This window comes from Labrus mixtus, chromosome 4 (genome assembly GCF_963584025.1).
Source record: "Labrus mixtus chromosome 4, fLabMix1.1, whole genome shotgun sequence".
NCBI classification, from domain to species: domain Eukaryota; kingdom Metazoa; phylum Chordata; class Actinopteri; order Labriformes; family Labridae; genus Labrus; species Labrus mixtus.
In genome coordinates this window covers 30,597,583-30,617,284 of record NC_083615.1, presented here as the reverse complement: position 1 = coordinate 30,617,284, position 19,702 = coordinate 30,597,583, and the positions used below count along the sequence as shown (strand labels likewise).

The 19,702-nt window shown below is 40.4% G+C and overlaps 2 protein-coding genes across 25 annotated transcripts in view; one reads left to right on the top strand and one right to left on the bottom strand.

The window, feature by feature from the left end:
• Positions 1-1,214: 1,214 nt before the first annotated feature.
• On the top strand, positions 1,215-4,920 carry LOC132973407 (uncharacterized). The gene is made up of 2 exons (XM_061036875.1): positions 1,215-1,463; positions 2,542-4,920. The coding sequence occupies exons 1-2, from the start codon at positions 1,292-1,294 to the stop codon at positions 2,973-2,975; spliced, it is 606 nt and encodes a 201-aa protein (XP_060892858.1). The 5' UTR covers positions 1,215-1,291; the 3' UTR covers positions 2,976-4,920.
• A 2,482-nt stretch (positions 4,921-7,402) lies between these two features.
• The window catches only part of LOC132973404 (NACHT, LRR and PYD domains-containing protein 12-like), a 32,197-nt gene continuing 19,897 nt past the window's right edge, over positions 7,403-19,702 (bottom strand). For 5 of the 24 annotated variants that reach the window (XM_061036852.1, XM_061036848.1, XM_061036849.1 and 2 more), the window contains exons 8-13: positions 19,268-19,441; positions 15,428-15,601; positions 11,648-11,821; positions 10,349-10,522; positions 9,914-10,087; positions 7,404-7,632 (exon numbers count right to left, since the gene is read on the bottom strand). In XM_061036852.1, coding sequence (XP_060892835.1) covers positions 7,623-7,632; positions 9,914-10,087; positions 10,349-10,522; positions 11,648-11,821; positions 15,428-15,601; positions 19,268-19,441 — 880 coding nt within the window. In that variant the 3' untranslated portion in view covers positions 7,404-7,622. Of the gene's footprint in view, positions 7,633-9,913; positions 10,088-10,348; positions 10,523-11,307; positions 11,444-11,647; positions 11,822-15,427; positions 15,602-19,267; positions 19,442-19,702 lie in introns of those variants that run through there. The other 19 variants (XM_061036859.1, XM_061036860.1, XM_061036855.1 and 16 more) reach the window with 19 other exon arrangements.

Below are 19,702 nucleotides of genomic sequence, written 5' to 3'. Positions count from 1 at the left end.
TAGATCAGATCAATCCCCTCTATTTAAACGTGAACGAAGAGTTATGGGTGCACTGATGAAAGATCAAATAGATTTTAATATCTGTCCAAACAAATGATAAACTATCTTTAAATGAAAACAAGTAGACATTTAAGGTTACAGTTCTATCAGTATTCAAATAATAATTAGCCCTGTGTCATGACAGAACGCATCATGAATTAATGTCAGTTCTTTACGACGGAGGATTAGGGCCACGTTAAAAAAAATTAATTAAATGAAATTTTGAGATTAAACTCGTAAATTTACGAGTTTAATCTTGTAAATTAACGAGTTCGAGACCACCCTGCGCGGAAATGATGAAAGTAGAACTCTTAAAGTCTTTAAAGAATAAAAGAAGAAAGTGGTTATTTTAGTCTATATCAGAAGAGCAGCAGCATCCTGTTCTCAAATGACAAACATGAAGCATCTTATCCTAAAGGTTTCACTAATAAGGAAATAGGATACTTCCTTGTGTAGTCGGTAAAAACAGTTGAAGAGAAGTTTTCTCTTCAACTTGGAAGACCTTGTTTATCTGTAAAATGATGAACAGGACACAAACTGTCTCTGCACATGAGACACTTTAACAAGGCAGACCGATAACAGACACAAATAGTTGTGTTGGGGCTTTACTTATGCAGATATGAAACTACACATGCTTTTGGCACATCATCATCTTCACATTGTTATAAAATATCAGCACCCTGAAAAGATACTGAAGAAAGAAGCACACTGACTGGGAGGAAGTTATCTGCAGAGGAAACTATTTTAAGAGTTCTACTTTCATCATTTTGCGCAGGCTGGTCTCGAAGTTTAATTTCCTAAATTTGCGACATTAATCTCGAAATTATATATATATATTTTTTTTAACGTGGCCCTAATCCTCTGTCGTAATTAACAAATAACAAACTGATAATAAATAAACCAAAGCGACGCCAAAGTTAAACATATTTACGGTCTAAACGGGAAATTGGGTTTTCCATCTCAATCAGACAGAAACGAGCGGATTTCCTTCGTAATACCTAATTTATTAAATAGTCATTAACAGAATAAACTATTGCTCCTGATTATAAACACAAATTTAATTTAAAAAACGAGTCAGCTGAAAGCGGAACGAAATAAACGCGGCACCTCCGCTGTCGGTACTTTATAGTGTGACACACAGCGGAAGTAAACAAACAGGAGAAGCATTATTCTGAATGCAGCTACATCTCCTCTCAGACTTTCCTGTTGTCCTAGTTCATCTTTTTTTTTAAAGTTTAATAAAACAACAACAATGTGTTCAGCTGAGAGTCTGAGAGAGTTTATCAACCAGCGACTAACGGCTGCTGCGGAAGACATTTTTGTAGTTTTTAAAAGAACTATCGTCGAGTACGAGGAAGAGATCGATCGTCAGCGCAGACTGCTGGATATCGTTTGGAAACCTCACATCATCTTACACAGAGCAGGTGAAGAACTGACTTACTTCTTTTAATGTACAATTCCTCTTATACGGTATTATTCTACGGTGGCCGACGAGTGCAAACGCGAAGCAAGAGCCCAGACATTTTTCTCTTTAGAGAAAAGAGCTGCCTGTTCTTAAGATCGTACCAAACAAAGATAATATGTTTATGGATCATTGCCCGTGTCCGTTTCTGTGCGTTAGTAACTAAGAATGTATTTTTATAAACGTATCTATCTAAATGAAGTTTCTGATTTAGTAGCCCTCCCTCTCACAAAGCTTTGAGCTGTCACTCCCTTCAACATTGTGGGACACCTTAGAATAAACTAGGGCTGGGAAACGATTAAAAGTTTTAATCGCGTTAATCGCATGAGTTCCTGTGATTAATCGCATTGTTATACGCAAAATCCAATAATTAATTAAAAAGTAGTGTATAGCGCACTTTTATTGTAAATGTACTTCTCAACTTAAACAATGTAATCAAAGCAAATAAATACAAAACTAAAGCTTATTGCATTGGTTGCAGTCTGGACACAGAGTGGTGTGGGTCTCCTCTCTGACTGCAGCTGGGTCTGCTGCGCGAGGCTACACTGACAGCCTGTGAGTGCTTTTGGAAGGGGGAGGGGCTCACGGCAGCACCCGCTGCTCGTTGAGGACAGTAACTGCAGAGTAATACGTGCTTTCACGTCAGTTTCTTACACCAAAAAAGTCTCCAATAACACCAGAAAAAGTCGCTAGATTTGTCGCTAGTAGCTGTTGACAAAAAAAGTCGCCAAGGGGGTTTGGAAAGTCGCCAGATTTAGCAAGAAAGTCGCCAAGTTAGCAACATTGTTTCTCCTCTTTCCTGTGAGCACCGCAGCAGACATGCGCAGCAGTAAGCAACATACGAGGCTCGCTCACGATGGAATTTTACAAAATAAAAGCCAGTGAGCAACAGACTTTTACAATAAGAAAATAAATAATAAAAACTGCGTTAATGCGAGATGAAATAATTGTCGGCGATAATTAATTAATGAGTTAACGCGAAAATAACGCGTTAACGTGGCCAGCCCTAGAATAAATGTTTTTGTTACATGTTCATCCAGATGTCCCACAGCAACTTGTGTGTAAGGAGGAGGAGGATGAGGTTCTGGCTGACCAGGAGAGGAACTGCAGTCCGGACCAAGAGGATCCAGAGCCTCCACAGATTAAAGAGGAGCAGGAGGGACTTTGCAGCAGTCAGCAGGGAGAGCAGCTCGTACTGAAGCAGGAGACTGACACATCCATGATGACTCTTACTCATCAGGAGAGAGACCACAGTGAAGAACAACTACTAAATAAACACCAGCTCCTTTCTGACAACTCTCAGGATGCTGAGAATCAAGATCCCAAAGGCAGCGAGCTCAAAGACTCAGAATCAACAAGAAAAAACACTAAAACATCAGAGACTGATTCTAATTCTCAACAAAGTCAAACGTCTTTCAAATGTGACACATGTGGGGAAGCTTTTGAGCATAAATCAGAATTACTGACACATTAGCGTGTCGTGCACTCAGGTCAGGAGACGCATACTTGCAACAATTGTGGGAAAGTATTGAGTTTCAAGTCAGAACTGATGATTCATACAAGAACACACACAGGTGAGAAGACTTACTCCTGCAGCACCTGTGGGAAAAGATTCTCTCATTCCTCTCATTTGAAAGTTCACTATATAACTCATACAGACGAGAGGCCGTTTACTTGCAGAACATTTGGAAGAACCTACAGATTTAGTTGTGATCTGAGGAAACAGGTGAGAAGTGCCCACACAGGTGAGATACCACACTCCTGTGGCTCCTGTGGGAAAAGATTCTTTAGACGATCAAACTTGAACAGGACGCACACAGCTGGATAGCAGTTTACCTGCACGACACATCTTTAAATCAAAGAGGTTTACAGTCCATGTGAGAAGACACGCTCCTACACCACATGTGGAAAAAAGATTCTTTCAGAGGACAAACCTGAAACATCACAGAAGAACTCAAACAGGTCATCCATCATTCACCAAGACAAGCTCTTTGAATAAGCACGTGAGAATTCACACAGGTTGAAAAGCGTCTGCATTCAGAGTTCTTGGTGACCTGACAGTTCACAGGAGAAGGCCCTTTTTCAAACCACACCCTACACCCTCCCCCTCTGTGACGGAGTGCACTCCGTCAGAAGTCACACTCTCAGCTGAATGAAGTCTCCTTCATCGAGGTGTAGGTAGAAATACAGCGGCAGGCTTTGGGAAAAACTTCCCTCTCACAGGTGGAAACGGGAACTGTATGTTACCATGGTTACTCAGCGGTATCTTCAATTCAATCAATCAATCAATTTTTATTTGTATAGCGTCAAGTGTTATCTCGAGACACTTTACAAAAAGCAGTTAAAAGACCTTACTTATTGTTATGTTACAAAAAGCAGGTAAAAGACCTTACTTATTGTTATGTTACAAAAAGCAGGTAAAAGACCTTACTTATTGTTATGTTTTTTTTTGTTGCCTAGCTAATGCATTCTGTAAAAATCTTAATGTAGCCTAGATTCTTCTTCTTCTTTAGTTATATTAGTGTAGACTTATAACAAAACTATTAGATTGAGCCTACATTGTTTATTGTCATTTATAATTTCAGTTAATTTATTGTAATGTTTAGATCAGGGTGTCCTAAATTAATGCAAAGACAAGGATAATATTGTTGAACATCAGAGCAGCAAAAAGTGTATTTTTTATTGTTGAATTGAGATTTCACAAAGACATCAAAAGTAGAAAAATAAGAAATAAATGTTAACAGTGAAAAGTTCTCTGCAACATGATTTAATATTATTTTGTTTTTGCAACAGTCCCTGTAAATATAAAATACTTTAAATAAACATATATTTGATCCTCAGTACACATTTGAAGTTGTTAACGTCTGTATGATGATATTAAATGTCTATCTTGAACTCACAGGTTGCTGTCTCCATGACGACCGGACACAATAGGTGTTGCACGTGATCCGAAAGTCGGCATCGGTGCACACTCGCTGGTGGAGGGTTTTACAACCCACTACCACTCCCCGCTAATTGGTTTGGGACGGACTTAATATGAACTCTTTTGTTCACCCGTTAATCCTAAAATAAAAGTTGAATCACAGATCCTGTTTAAAATCACGTGTCTCATGTTTGTGTCTTTGTATCGTCTCTTTAAATTTCATGTTGCACATGAAGCTTCTGTGTTGTCGGACAAATCAATCAATCTTAAATTATTGTTAATATTTAATAAATCTTTGTATTTAAACAAATGGAGGTGTGCTCTGTCTCTGGTCACTTCCTGTCATCACCTGTGCTCTACCTCTGGTCACTTCCTGTCATCACCTGTGCTCTGTCTCTGGTCATTTCCTGTCAGCACCTGTGCTCTGTCCCTGGTCACTTCCTGTCAGTACCTGTGCTCTGTCTCTGGTCACTTCCTGTCATCACCTGTGCTCTACCTCTGGTCACTTCCTGTCATCACCTGTGCTCTTCCTCTGGTCACTTCCTGTCATCACCTGTGCTCTGTCTCTGGTCACTTCCTGTCAGCACCTGTGCTCTACCTCTGGTCACTTCCTGTCATCACCTGTGCTCTGTCTCTGGTCACTTCCTGTCAGCACCTGTGCTCTGTCCCTGGTCACTTCCTGTCAGTACCTGTGCTCTGCCTCTGGTCACTTCCTGTCAGTACCTGTGTGTCCGATCAGACTTAAAGCTGTTTGTTTGCACTTCCTCTCAAACTTCCTTAAGGTATCTCTGCCCAGATAAAAGCCTCTTGCTTAGGCTCACTCTCTTGGTGATCGATGCAAAGTTAAGGTCAGCTGTTCAATCTGTTGAAGGTTGATCTGAGTCGGGCAGGTTCTCTGTAGCGGGAGTCAGATCGTAGACAAGAGCAATGCTCTATTTTCTTTCTGGTTGCAGACTTGGTGCCAGATGATCTAACAAAGACGTAACATCTGAAAACAAAACCACAGATACTTCATGTTTGTGTGAAATAAACTTTAATTTCAAAGAAGATTAATGTACAGCCTTAAGAAAATCTCAAACACCAGACTGTGATATTTAATAAACAGAAGTTATTGATGTTTTTTTTATGCAACATGGCCAGTGAAACTTTGTGTTGACATGGTGTCAGTTATTTAAAAAGTAAATCACTTGTAGAATCTAGAGACATTATTTGAGTGAATTATCAAGAGTAACACACATGAACAACATGACAGAAAGATCACTGTGTCTGGGTTTACACCAAGAGCAGAAACACCAGCCCATCTTAAAACACGGGGTTAATTAGATCAGACGAGGAACTCGTAGACAATGTGTTGAAGAAATGTGGAGAACATGTTCCCTCTAAAGTGAAGAAGAGTCCAAGTATTCAGTTACAAACTACAGAGAGACTCAAAGAAAGCTCAGCTTCCTTCATTACAGAAGTCCAGTCAAAGATTATTTTTCTGCCTTTGAATCGCTCCACACTCCTGTCCACTAGGGGGCAGTGATTACAAAAAGAGACATTAAACTTGAAGATGAAATATAAAAACATAAGAACAAATAAAAGAGCTGGCATCATCTATCTTTCTTTGTGTTTCCTGACACAGAAATAATCTCTTCAGATCGATCAGTCTGGGAGAAAACTGTGGAAACAGTGACACCTGCTGGCAGAAAGCAGTGATAGCAGCAACAGAACCTAAACATGAATTATTATTCAAATAAAACCCTCCACAGATTGAATTTATTTCTATTTAAAATCCTGAGATAATAAAAGCAGAAGGTTTAAACATCAAAGTGTAATAAACATCAGAAGTTAAAAATAAAGATAGTTTGATAACGTGTCCGTTGTTACCCTGACATGATGAATGAATATCAATGATTGAGTCTGCATGTTATTCAGCTCTTTTTATATCATCTCATATTACATCAAATATTCAGGTGCTGACTCTGCACCTGGATCCAGACATCCTGTTTGTAGTTCTTTGAAAAACTCAGTGAAGCCTCCTCTTTGTTTTGATCCAACAAAGAGATGACTGATTTATTATCAGACGACCAACGACTCGTGGTTAAAAGCAGAACTTCAGACTTTAACTTGCACAGGTGGAATCAACTTCTACTGTTATCTGTGAATATGAGTCAATGAATAACCTGCACCACTACACATGTCCACAGGGTGGCGCTGCAACAGAAACATTTATTAGGGCTGGGCACGTTAACGCGTTATTTTCACGTTAACTCATTAATTAATTATTGCCGACAATTATTTCATCTCGCATTAACGCAGTTTTTATTATTTATTTTCTTATTGTAAAAGTCTGTTGCTCACTGGCTTTTATTTTGTAAAATTCCATCGTGAGCGAGCCTCGTATGTTGCTTACTGCTGCGCATGTCTGCTGCGGCGCCCACAGGAAAGAGGAAAGAGTGTTGTCAACTTGGCGACTTTCTCGCTATATCTGGCGACTTTCCAAACCCCCTTGGCGACTTTTTTTGTCAACAGCTACTAGCGACAAATCTAGCGACTTTTTTGGTGTAAGAAACTGACGTGAAAGCACGTATTGCTCTGCAGTTACTGTCCTCAACGAGCAGCGGGTGCTGCCGTGAGCCCCTCCCCCTTCCAAAAGCTCTCACAGGCTGTCAGTGTAGCCTCGCGCAGCAGACCCAGCTGCAGTCAGAGAGGAGACCCACACCACTCTGCGTCCAGACTGCAACCAATGCAATAAGCTTTAGTTTTGTATTTATTTGCTTTGATTACATTGTTTAAGTTGAGAAGTACATTTACAATAAAAGTGCGCTATACACTACTTTTTAATTCATTATTGGATTTTGCGTATAACAATGCGATTAATCGCGATTAATCACAGGAACTCATGCGATTAACGCGATTAAAACTTTTAATCGTTGCCCAGCCCTAACATTTATATAACAAATCAAAGAGTTCAGAGTTCATCTTCGGTCGTTGAGTCATGAAGCAGTTTAAATTCAGAATATGAGAATAGAAGAATGTCCGAGATCATGGTCCTGTGTGTGACGGTGGAGCTGATCTCAGAGCAGCTCAGACTGCAGCACTGAGAGTCATCTGCGCTGTGATTGGTCCGTCAGACTCCCAGTAACACAGCCCAGTTAAAGACTCACCAACACACCAGCTGCTGCTTCCAGCTCTGTGATCGGCAGGATCCTCTCTTCACCAGCAGCTGTTGATATAAAAAGACATTTAAATGAGAGATTAGTCTCTGAGAGAGACTTCATGATTATTCTGATCATATAATATCATCGTTATCATGATTATTCTGATTATCAGTGATACAGAACATCCAGTATGAAGAGCAGCAGGGACTTCAGTCCTGCTCAGAAGTGAATGAATTTGATGAAGAGATTTAATATTAATTAATTAATGAATAATAAACAACTCTGGTGGCTGATTTCAAATCATGGTTGGAGGCTCTGGCGTCCACACTGGACAGCATTCACTGCCCAGTCACAGAGCACGGTCAGAGCATCAGTTCCCTGATGCAAGCGTCCTCGAGTTTTGGAAGACGTGTGTCAGCTTCAATAGCGTTGTCTTACAGGGAACTGATGCGCTGACTGTGGTCAATTCCTGAAGGGCCGCCAGGGCCGTTACAGTGACAGTTTATAGATCAGGCTGCAGTCATGGCTCAAGTAGAGTCTCACTACAGACCAGTTTCTGAAAGTGTGGGGCGAGCGTGAGCGCCTGGAAAACATGTAGAGCGCAGTGTTTCCCACTCGTCCACGTATATTAACGACCACAAACGCCCTTTCTTCAAAAGCCTCTCTCCCTCATTATAAAGTGCATTAAAAGATAACGATGGGACATGAGAGGGAGAGAGAGAGAACTATACGGACGAGCGAGAGTCGGGAAGGTGTCATTACACATATAAGTGGACGAACAAGAAACAAAAAGTTGAATTGATCATGTGCTCTACAGTTTGTTAACCTGTAAAGTGAACTCTGCAGTTTACAGACTGATGTCTTTTCAAACTGCTCTGATGTTCACTGAGTGCTCCTCTGTCTGCACATCGCCTCTGCTCTGTTTATTAAACACTATAAACTAGTCGTTTGAGCCGTCAGAACCGAACCGTGACCAGAAAACCGAGGTACGTATTGAACAGTGGCTGACTGTATTGTTGCATACCTAGTGATCAACCATTTAAAACATTTAAACACCAAAATGCTTTTCTGCAGCAGACTCACCTCGAGCCATTCGACCACCTTAAACTCCATAGAGGATGGGTAGGTCAGCTCTACCACTCTTCATTTTCAAGTAAGTCTCGAGGGGCTACAATTCTTATTCATAAGGCCGCGATCTCACCGAGACGTGCCGCTACAGGAGTGGCCGTTCAAAAAACACCTCAAAAGCGGGCGAAACAGCATGGTGCGCCTGGAGCCAAGCTGCGTGCCCAATGGGGCAATTAAAGGTTATTTGGTAACAGAGAAGTCAAGCAGACTCCGAGCTCTTGTCCTTGCTGTCCTATTGGATGAGGAGGGGGCAGAGATTTTGGGTTCATGACTGAACAAAAGGAAACAGTGAAGACCACCATCTCTTTAGCGAGTTGTGTCTGGATGACGAGCATCTAGACGCAGAGATCAGTGGTCTTCAAACTTCCACTGTCGCACATCATTACGTCACTCACTTGAACATGTAGTTTAAGTTTGCTCTACCTGACCACCAAAATAGTTCACTGTTCGGGAAATTGTAAGGACATAGCTTACTGAGCGATTTATTGTCAAACGTCCTCAGAACAAACCGCTGGCGACTGAAGTCACAAGCCCTGCTCAGTCTTGTGCTACAGGTGACATTATGCTAACAAACACAGGACAAAGGCTTTGGATGTAGCCTACACCACATATTTCATTTGTTTGCCCCCAAAAACCACAAAAACCGTCAGATTGTGCTCCTTTGAAAACATCAACGGTGAGTTTATTTTTAATAATATCGGGATTTGGAAACTGTGCAGACGTTTTATTCTCTCCCCCTCCTTCCCTCTATGTGTGTGTGTGTGTATTTATTATTATTTTTTGGTTATTGTGTGATTTTCATTTCAGTGCCCTCTCATCGTTTTACAGATTATTGTTTTACTAATCCAGAAGTGGTCTTGTACTGTACACGTTGTTGTATGTGTTGAAAACTTCATGTTGAAAATGTCTAAATAAATCATGTACAAAAAAACTGTTTTAAAGGTGCTGCTGATAATATATATACACTGTAGACACTGACATAAGGAGGCGGAGCTCTGAGGTCAGTGAGCGTGAAGGACCGCCTCCTCATAAAGTCAGAGTGGAACAAGCAGGAGATCAGGATTCAATCAACACCATTTTTTCCAGGACTTTTAAGAAATTTCTCCAGGCCTGGAAATGTCTGTTTTCAAGTTCTATAACGTTTCCAGGTTTTTCATTATCATACGAATCCTGAAGTTTATAGGGTAACAGTGAAGAAAAGTCCAACCCTGTACTGACCTCAGCTTCTCCAGTTTGTAGTCTGGATTCTCCTGAAGATCGTGCAGCAGCTTCTTTCCTGAATCCTGCAGCTTGTTGGAGCTCAGGTTCAGCTCAATTAGATGGGAGGGGTTGGACTTCAGAGCTGAGGCCAGAGAAGAACAGCTGATCTCTGACAAACTGCAGCTCCTCAATCTGAATAAAGAATAAAAGATGTGAACAAAGCAGATCAGGGTCAGTAGATATGTTTAGGGAAAGGTAAGAGAAATGTCTTCTTAGACATTAGAGTGTTTGTGTTCTGGAGAATCCAAACAGTGATCAGGTTTAAGTTGTGATTCGGAACCAAAGAAAGATTTATATAAATAGTAGAAGAAGTTTGTTTCCATCAGCAGAACAATTTCTGAAAACACACATCACATAAGTTCAACAATTGTTAAAGATGATCGGTGAACTGACCTCAGAATCTCCAGTCTGCAGTTTGGACTCTGCAGAAAATCACTCAGCAGCTTCACTCCTGAATCCTGCAGCTCGTTGTGACTCAGGTCCAGATGTTTCAGATGGGAGGGGTTGGACTTCAGAGCTGAGGCCAGAGAAGAACAGCTGATCTCTGACAAACTGCAGTCACACAATCTGAATAAAGAATAAAAGATGTGAATAAAAAGAATGATCAATCAGATGATAACATAACATAACGAGGTCCAGTAAGTGAGTGTGTCCTAACATCAGTAGAGAGACTTTGTCACAGACCAAACTCAGCCACTACCAGATAAACAATGAGCTGGTATGGGAGGGGGAGCTCTTTTTCCAATTTATGGCAAAGCCCAGGTTTGACAGATGAAGAACCAATTTCTTCTTCTTCTTCTCTGGATTGGGCCAGGAGAAGCAGGTCGTCCAGGTAAAACAAAACTCTCATTCCCATCCTGTGCAGCGGCTGCAGAGCTGTTTCCACACACTTATAAAAAGTGCACCGGGCCAGAGAGTAAACGAAAGGAAGGCGGCTGTACTGATACTGAATCCCCTGGTTTCAGTATCAGTACAACCAGGGTCACGTCTGCCCACCTGGGCCGAAGCGAAGCTGCTGGACATACCATCAGGAGCGGGCAGCGTCGGCGGAACGACAAGATTTTTGTATGATGCTGCTTTCTCAATTGTCTTTGGGAGCTCCCGGAGGAGCACTACGATAGCAGGCAGTGACGTCATCACTGGTCAGGTGGAAGGTCGTCCGGCCCCAGCTCCTCCGCCTGGAGGAGGGGAGCAGGAAGCAACACCTGAGGAGAGTTGGTTACAGAGGAGGAGTTGTCCGACTCTTGCCCCATGTCGAACGTGGCAATGGCCTCATCCAGAGAGTAGGAATCTGCATCAAAGGCATCCTCGGCAGTGACAGTGAAGAATTCCGCTCGACGCTGCAGTTTCTTCAGAGGAAGGTGCAGAACGAGCACGGAGTGAGCGCCAACCTGGTGTGCTCCGGGCCGAGGCACGCTTCACAAAAGGGATGCAGGTCAAAGTTCATTATGTAGCCAATCTGACACTTTAGGCAGAGTCGGACCGTTCCTGGAGAGGGCATCTTGTAGTAAGTAGGTGATTTTCTATCTTTCTTCTTAGTGCTGCAATTTGCTGAAGAAAAACTGTGAGCCGATTATATGGGCTCACAGCTAGGTGGACAATATTTTTTCAGTGCTGTGTGTGGTGCGAGGGATAAACCCAATAGCGATAGCCTTAAAGGGTGAAGCCTATACGAAATAGAAGTGAACTAACTTCAGAATCTCCAGTCTACAGTTTGGACTCTGCAGTCCCTCACACAGCAGCTCCAATCCTGAATCCTCCAGCTTGTTGTAGTCCAGGTCCAGCTCTCTCAGATGGGAGGGGTTGGACTTCAGAGCTGAGGCCAGAGAAGAACAGCTGATCTCTGACAAACTGCAGTCACACAAACTGAATAAAGAATAAAAGATGTGAATAAAAAGAATGATCAATCAGATGATAACATAACTAGGTGCAATAAGTGAGTGTGTCCCTAAGATAAGTAGAGAGACTTTGCCATTCTGTTATTGTGGATCATTCCAATGTCAGCTTTCTACAGACATCATCCAAACATTCATACAGCTGTTCATGTCAATAAAGACACCAACATGTTACTGAGCTGAGCTCTACACACCTGGGAGTGTATGTGTGTGTGTGTGTGTGTGTGTGTGTGTGTGTGTGTGTGTGTCTCTGTAGCTGTTTTCACATCTGCACCACTCCGGATAATATCTAGATATTTACAGGAGACTTCTCTGGAGATTCTCCCGACCTAGACGTTCACATATGCTCCTCACAGCGGGGGACTTTCCCTGTCAGAGGGGAGGGTGCTCGGGGGATTTCCTGAGGTAAGACGTGACGTAAATAAACAACGGGGAAGTAGCGGCCATAGCAACATAGTCCGCTACACGACGTTATAATGAGAATATTTGCCTTTATATCAATGCTATGTGTAATCCAATGGAATGACAACATCCACAAAAAAGAGGAGAACAACATACTGATGAACAGAAAACACAATGCAGCCGTTTAATTACGTGCACAGAGATCGTATCGGTCGGTGCAGAAACTCTATGCACCGTGCGGCAGTCACTGTATATAAACGTCACTCTCCCTCCCATTGGCTCGAGGTGAATTAGTAAAAAATACTTGGGGTCTGGCTGGAGAAACTCCAGGTAAAGTCTGAGCAAAAAATTTGGCGGTTTGCGTTCACATTTTTTTCAGAAATTTCTGCAAGTGTGAAAACGCCATGTGTGTGTGTGTGTCTCTGTGTACTTCATAATAAAATATATATTATTCAGATATTCTTGTGGCTTCAGTTCAACATTTAATACAAATCAGAAACCAGAGGTGTAAAGAGTACTAATATATTCTAGTACTTATATACTCAAGTAAAAGTACTGTTACTTTGATAAAAATTTTACTTAAGTACAAGTAAAAGTACCAGTTTAAAAATGTACTCAAAGTAAAAGTAAAAAGTAACTTGTTTAAAATGTACTTTAAGTAAAAGTTACTTAGTTACTTTTTTTTAACAACGCATCTCTCGTGTGTCGTGAAAAAAGGACGAGAGGATATTAATCTCAAAGTTTTTTTAATTAAAGGCAAATCTTTACAAAGATTTATCTTTTCAGATAAATGTTTTCTTTTCTACCCCATTGACAAAAACAAAATATACATAATAATGGATAAATAATCAAGGATTATATGTTCAAGTAATCAGCTGTTTTATGAAGGGAAATGTTTAAAGGCTTTATATGTGATTTTTTGATCCAGTAGATGTCGCCCTTGAGCACCAGCATGAAACCAAAACAACTTGCGGCGCAATGTTGTGTTAGCATGCTAATGCTAGTGATCTTTATTATGCTCGTATCTTCACACTGCATGTAAATTTACCTGAAATGAGCGTGATCTAGAAACACAGTTAAGCAGTGAGTACAGTATGTTATTCTTCTTTTCTCTAGTCCCTCAATTAAACAACTTTTATACACGAGGTGAGGAATCAGCCAGCCGTCCGGGCGATGTAAACAAAGTGAAGATAGGACTCTGAAAACTCTGAAAACATCACAGACAGTGGGACTCGGGTGTTACACCCATTGTAGACAGTCATGACTCAGAGTTATTTTCAGAGGATATACTTGATTTCTATTTAAGTGTGAAAAATCACATATTAAGCCTTTAAACTATTTAAGAAAATACTAAAAGGATCTGTTTCTCAATCATAAAAAGTGTGAAGAGTATTGTAGTGTTTTTAGTTTTATTATTGAGGCTGGTTAGTCTCAAAGACAGCCTCAAAGGCTGACTTAGCTGCAACTAAACCTGAGATGAACGATAATCCATTTATTGTTTTAAAATGAGCCTTTATGAGCTTAAATATTAGATGTTTTAGTCACTGTTTGTTTACCTATTAGCTACTGAAGCTTCTAACTGAATCTAGTTTGAAGTATTTATTTTCACACATCTGAGATGTGTTAAGTTGCAGCAGCTTATAACACCTAACTTCCTCATACGTCTTCTTCAAAATAAAAGCACATCACAGATATGGCAATTATGGACTTTTATTGTGAAAAACTTTCCGGAACTAAATGTGTTTATCGCTCGGAGCTTTCGCGGAGCTGCAGCAGCGATTGTAGTCGCGAACGCTGCAGTGAGAAAAAGCATCCTCAGCCACTTCTTTGCCCAAGAGTAAGAACCACAGCCAACTTATTTGAATCATCTTGGACTCAAGACAATGAGACATCAGTTTATAAACACCTTCAGCAGGTAGACCCGCTCTAATGGAGGGGCTTATCCGTGCTGCACTATACTGAAGTGGCACCGAGCCAAGAAAAGGGTCTCTCCGTCGTCGCTCCGGTGCGATGAGGGAAAATCATTCATAGCAGGCCTATTTTTTTTACTCAGTAACGGATGTGATTTAAAATATAGCTAATTACAATACTTAACAGAAAACCTACTTAAGTACAGCAAAAAACTACTCAATAACAGTAACGTGAGTAAATGTAGGCTAATTCGTTACTTTACACCTCTGTCAGAAACTTTAAAAACTTAAAGAACTCTATTTAAACTATTTTGTTAAAAATCTGATTTTTTTATGATGCAGATTCAAACAAGAAAATAAACATGAACAGCATTCAATCTAAAACTTGATAGATGGAAGATACATGTGAACATTGATGATGATACTCTGTCTTTCAAGCTTCATATTCAGCAACTTGTAAAGAAGCTTAAGGTGCGACTGGGTTTTTATTTCAGAAACAAATCTTGTTTTTCTTTTGCTGCAAAAAAAACAACTTGTTGCTGCTACTTTCATGCCCCTGATTGATTATGGTGATGTTTTATATAGGCATGCATCTTCTCAGTGCCTAAAATCTTTGGATACTGTATATCATGGTGCGTTGAGATTCATAACAAATCTCAGGGCTCTCACTCATCATTGTACTCTGTGTGAGCGAGTCGGCTGGCCTGCATTGTCTCAGCGTAGACAAACTCATGTCCTTATTTATAAGGCTTTACTTAACCTGCTTCCGCATACTTGTGTAACTGTATTCATGTGAAAAATGCTAGAAGACACAGTCTTCACTCTGCAACCCAGTCACAAAACTTGTTGTTATCTGTTCCCAAAGTGCGTCTTGAAATCGGGAAAAGGAGTTTCAGGTACGCTGGAATCTCCTGCAGGATGATCTGTGTCTGGGGGAGCTGGTTTCTTTAAATCATTTTAAAAGTAGATTGAAGGTGTTGAAAGGAAGATGCTTAAGGATGTAGATGCTTTGACTAATGACTTTGTGCTCTGTAACTCAAGACATGTTAAACTGTGTTTTTAATTACTCTGTGTTTTGTCTGTAACTTTTTGTTGTGCTACTGCCCCTCTTGGCCAGGATACTCTTGTAAATGAGATTCTTAATCTCAATGAGGTTCTCCTGGTTAAATAAATGTAAAATTAAAATTAAAAAAAACCTGAAAATGTTTCAGCTGATAATTAAACACATGAGATGTAAAACATAAACAGAGAAGAAGTGAACTGACCTCAGAGTCTCCAGTCTACAGTTTGGACTCTGCAGTCCCTCACACAGCAGCTCCACTCCTGAATCCTGCAGCTTGTTGAAGCCCAGGTCCAGCTCTCTCAGATGGGAGGGGTTGGACTTCAGAGCTGAGGCCAGAGAAGAAAAGCTGATCTCTGACAAATTGCAGCCACTCAAACTGAATAAAGAATAAAAGATGTGAATAAAAAGAATGATCAATCAGATGATAACATAACAACATAACTAGGTCCAATAAGTGAGTGTGTCCCTAAGATAAGTAGAGAGACTTTGTCATTCTGTTATTGTGGATCATTCAAATGTCAGCTTTCTACAGCCATCATCCAAACATTCATACAGCTGCAGTGTTTCCCCACACGTAAACGATACCTGGGCGGGCCGCCCAAGTAAATTTATGGCCGCTCAAGTATATTTCAGACCTGTTTTTATTACATTTTTCATTTATTCATAAAATCGCTGCGTGCGCGAGAGAGCAAGAGGAACTTGGTCCTGAGATTTTAAAGGCATTTAATGCTGCTACTGCCTAAAGACCTCTCCCCCCTCAACGATGGAGTCGCTAATCACCCTTATATTAAAGAAGGGGAAACCCACTTGACCGCGGCAGTTATTGACCAATTAGTCTCTTGTGCTGTGATGGTAAACTGTTTACAATGAGAGTTAACAACGTCATATCCACCATTACTCATCCTGACCAGGTCAGTTTTGTTACAGGCAGGACCTCTTCAGATAGCCTCAGACGCCTCTTGCATCTAATCTGGGAGACTAAAGACCTAAACACCCCAATAGCTGCTCTTTCTTTAGACGCTGAAAAAGTGTTTGATCGTGTGAGTTGGAGCTATTTAGATTTCACCGTTAAAGAATTTGAATTGGGAGCTTTGTTTCAGGATGTGATAAAAATCATATTTAACCAACGAAAAGCTATAGTAACAACTAATAGTGTGAGATAATCAGCTTTCTTGTTAGGTCATGGAACAAAACAGGGCGACCCTCTCTTACCTCTTTGCTTCATTGTGGCACTACAACCTCTCGCAAATAGATAGATACTTAATTGATCCCGAGGGAAATTCAAAGCTTCCAGTAGCAGTTTACAAAGACATGCAGAACACTATACCAAACCTGTGCAGGGATAAAGATGGGTGTGCAATTTAAATGAGACCTATTAACAGTTTGAAAGAAGAACACTGGTAACTTAGACCTGTACATAAACAGTGTAGACCTCCTGAGAGTTTATGTATGTACAGCAGTGTTTGAAACGAAGTGCAATTTTTAAAAACAGTTTTAAAAGAAAAGTCTGTGCCAACTGTAAAGGTGCTAATATATTATTGTGAGATATGCATAACCGTAAGTGACAACTAGAGGCTGACTATTAGGACAGCTGTGCATATGGGAAAGAAAATAATAGTCCGAGTCACTATGGTTTTTTCCCCCTGCCATAACAGTGAGCTGTTGTACAACCATATGGCCAGTGGGACAAAAGAGTTCTTAAGTCTATCCGTGGAGAAGGATTGTGACAGCAATCTGCCACTGAACACACACCTGCCCTGTGAAGGTGGGGTGCAGAGGGTGGTGGGTGTCATTTATGATGGTGTAGCCGTTATCAGCAGACACGTTTTACGACCGCTCTTCCTGCAGGACTCAGGACTGTGGATTAACATTACTTTTCCCAAGGAACAAAGGAACTGATCAATGATTTAAGTCTCCCTCTCAGACAGGATATTATGAACTTTTACAACACCTTGAATAAACACCCGAGCGGAAACAGAACACTCTGCTATCTACGAATTGACCCCAAAGACATGAACTGTGACCGAAACCAGTCTCTGCAAAGTCGTAAAATTGACCATCTGTTGAAGGACTGCTGAAGAGCTGAATTAAACCACAGCTTTCAATTCTGCATTAAATGAACATTTATGTCTTTATTCATCTAGATATTTGTAATTGTCACATTGAATGTATTATAATCATCTTTTTAAACTCAAAATCTGATCTTCAGAACAGGAATAAGAGTTATATTATGTTTAATAGGAATTTGACGTGGAGCGCTATTGCCATCTAGTGTTAGAATATCCATGAATACGTAACCTTCATAATTATACATTTAGACGTGTTATAAAGCATACTCTGATATTAGCTATAGAAGGTGTTATTTAAAGACACCAACTTCTTTTCCTACTTTATTAATATGTCTTATTAAGAATGTTGACTGTATAACATGTTTTTGTTCACCTACAGGATGGGATTAACTGAGGATGTTCCCAGATGGTGTGATTTTCCTCTCAACATGAATCTGATAGAAATGTTTGTCTAAATATATGACGTGAACCTACATCAACGTGGATCTGATATAAATAATATCAAAATGAATGTATGGTGACGTATATATGTTTAGATTCTTATTCTTAATCTTATTGAGTAAACTCGGTTTAGTTTAAACAATTGTCCTCCAGTCAGAATGGGAGTCACCCATGGGCGGCACCCCTCTTTGCCTGCAGACCCCCCTCCTCCCATCCAGGTGATAAGAGTTCACACTGAGCTCAGATCTTGGGTTCTTCTTAGTTTTGGTTTCTTGAAGTTTAGAGCTTCAGCTCTTGCTCTCTTCTCTTCGGACTTCGGTCCGAATCCCTTCTTTTAAGTTTGTGCCGTAGAGACGAGTCTCTGCCGAACTTTCATTTTCACGCACAATTTTTGGAACATCAATTCTTTCTGGCTCAAGCAAGGTTTTTGAACTTTCTTCTCCAAAGTCTTTGCTCTTCAATTTTGAACGCCAATTCCTTAGTTTGGATTAATCGAGATGGCCATCCGGTTAATCTGAATTGGAAATCGACGTATCAAAAGACTCTTTAATATTTTTCCTGTTGGATCCTCTTGGAGCTTCTGAGACAACGGCTGAACCAACGTACAATCTCCATCCCAGCTGCACACTCCGACCAAGTTGTTAAGGCATCTAATCTGGCCCGTGGACCTCTCTAGGCCTGAAAAGAACCGCTTGCCAGAGACTGAAACGCGGGACCAGCCGGCGGAGTTCAATTGAACACATCTCACAGTAAGACTGCTGGTGGCAAGGGGTGTTGGAAGATTGAGTCTTGAGTCGTGTCTATTCAGAGCCCTCCTTTAAATCCAAATAGAATCCCAAAATTCCTTTATCAACCTTTTCTTTTTGACCATTTTCTGATTAAGTCATTCAAACAATACCGCGTCTTATCGCATTACTAAATATATAATGTCACCATACATTATAATTGCATTATCCTAATCATATTCTTTATCTGTTTCATCTATACATTATTGTTTACCCCTTTTTATATTAAATTTTACACATAAAATTCAGGACTTTGTGTGTTTTCTTGTTTAACATTTCCAGAACTTACTTCTTTCAAGATATGAAACTGACTGATTAATTAATTAACTTATACCATTAAAGTTATTTTCTTCCTTTAACAGGAAGTGGTGCCCCTTCTTAAATCCGAGGTTAAATAAAGATATAACATCTTAATAATTTAATTACGCTACAATGGAGAGCATCATATCTAGCCAATAAGGCTAAATGAAGCTGTAAGGTGTTAAAATGGGCGATCATGAAAATAAAATGTAAATTTTTGCAGACAACATCTTATTCCGGATCCACAGAGGTCTGTACCTCTGATGCTGGATCTGGTAAATTCTTTCTCAGTTATCTCTGGAAATTAAATAAACTGGACCAAATGTGAGGTAATGCCTTTATCTAAGTTCTGTTATAAAAGTCCTTTTCAAAACTGGAAATTCCAGTGGGTGCCAAAAAATCTCAAATACATAGGTATACTCTTGAACCCATGAGAAGTGAACTGACCTCAGAGTCTCGAGTCTACAGTTTGGACTCTGCAGAAAATCACACAGCAGCTTCACTCCTGAATCCTGCAGCTCGTTCTTAGTCAGGTGCAGATGTCTCAGATGGGAGGGGTTGGACTTCAGAGCTGAGGCCAGAGAAGAACAGCTGATCTCTGAAAACCTGCAGCCCCACAATCTGAATAAAGAGATTAAATGAAAAAGCTTTAAAGACAGTGGGCCTCATCCACCAAAGGTTCTGAGGAAGAAATTTGTTCTTAAACTGACTTTATTTTTTAGATTTATGTTATTCTGTTAAACTCTCTCTCTGCTAATGTGATTCTGCTCTCTTGGTTTTGCTGCATTTTTATCTCTCTGCAGGAGTGCAGGGGGATTAAAAAAAACAAAAAAAACAGGAGTTTTGTTTTGTTTCACGGAGCCGCAGAGGGCTCAGGCATAG

What these genes read in the sequence shown, in the direction of transcription:
- LOC132973407 (XM_061036875.1), top strand. Translation starts at nt 1,292, where the DNA reads ATGTGTTCAGCTGAGAGTCTGAGAGAGTTTATCAACCAGCGACTAACG. An exon ending in CATCATCTTACACAGAGCAG is followed by an intron (nt 1,464 to 2,541) that starts GTGAAGAACTGA and finishes ATGTTCATCCAG; the next exon opens with ATGTCCCACAGCAACTTGTG.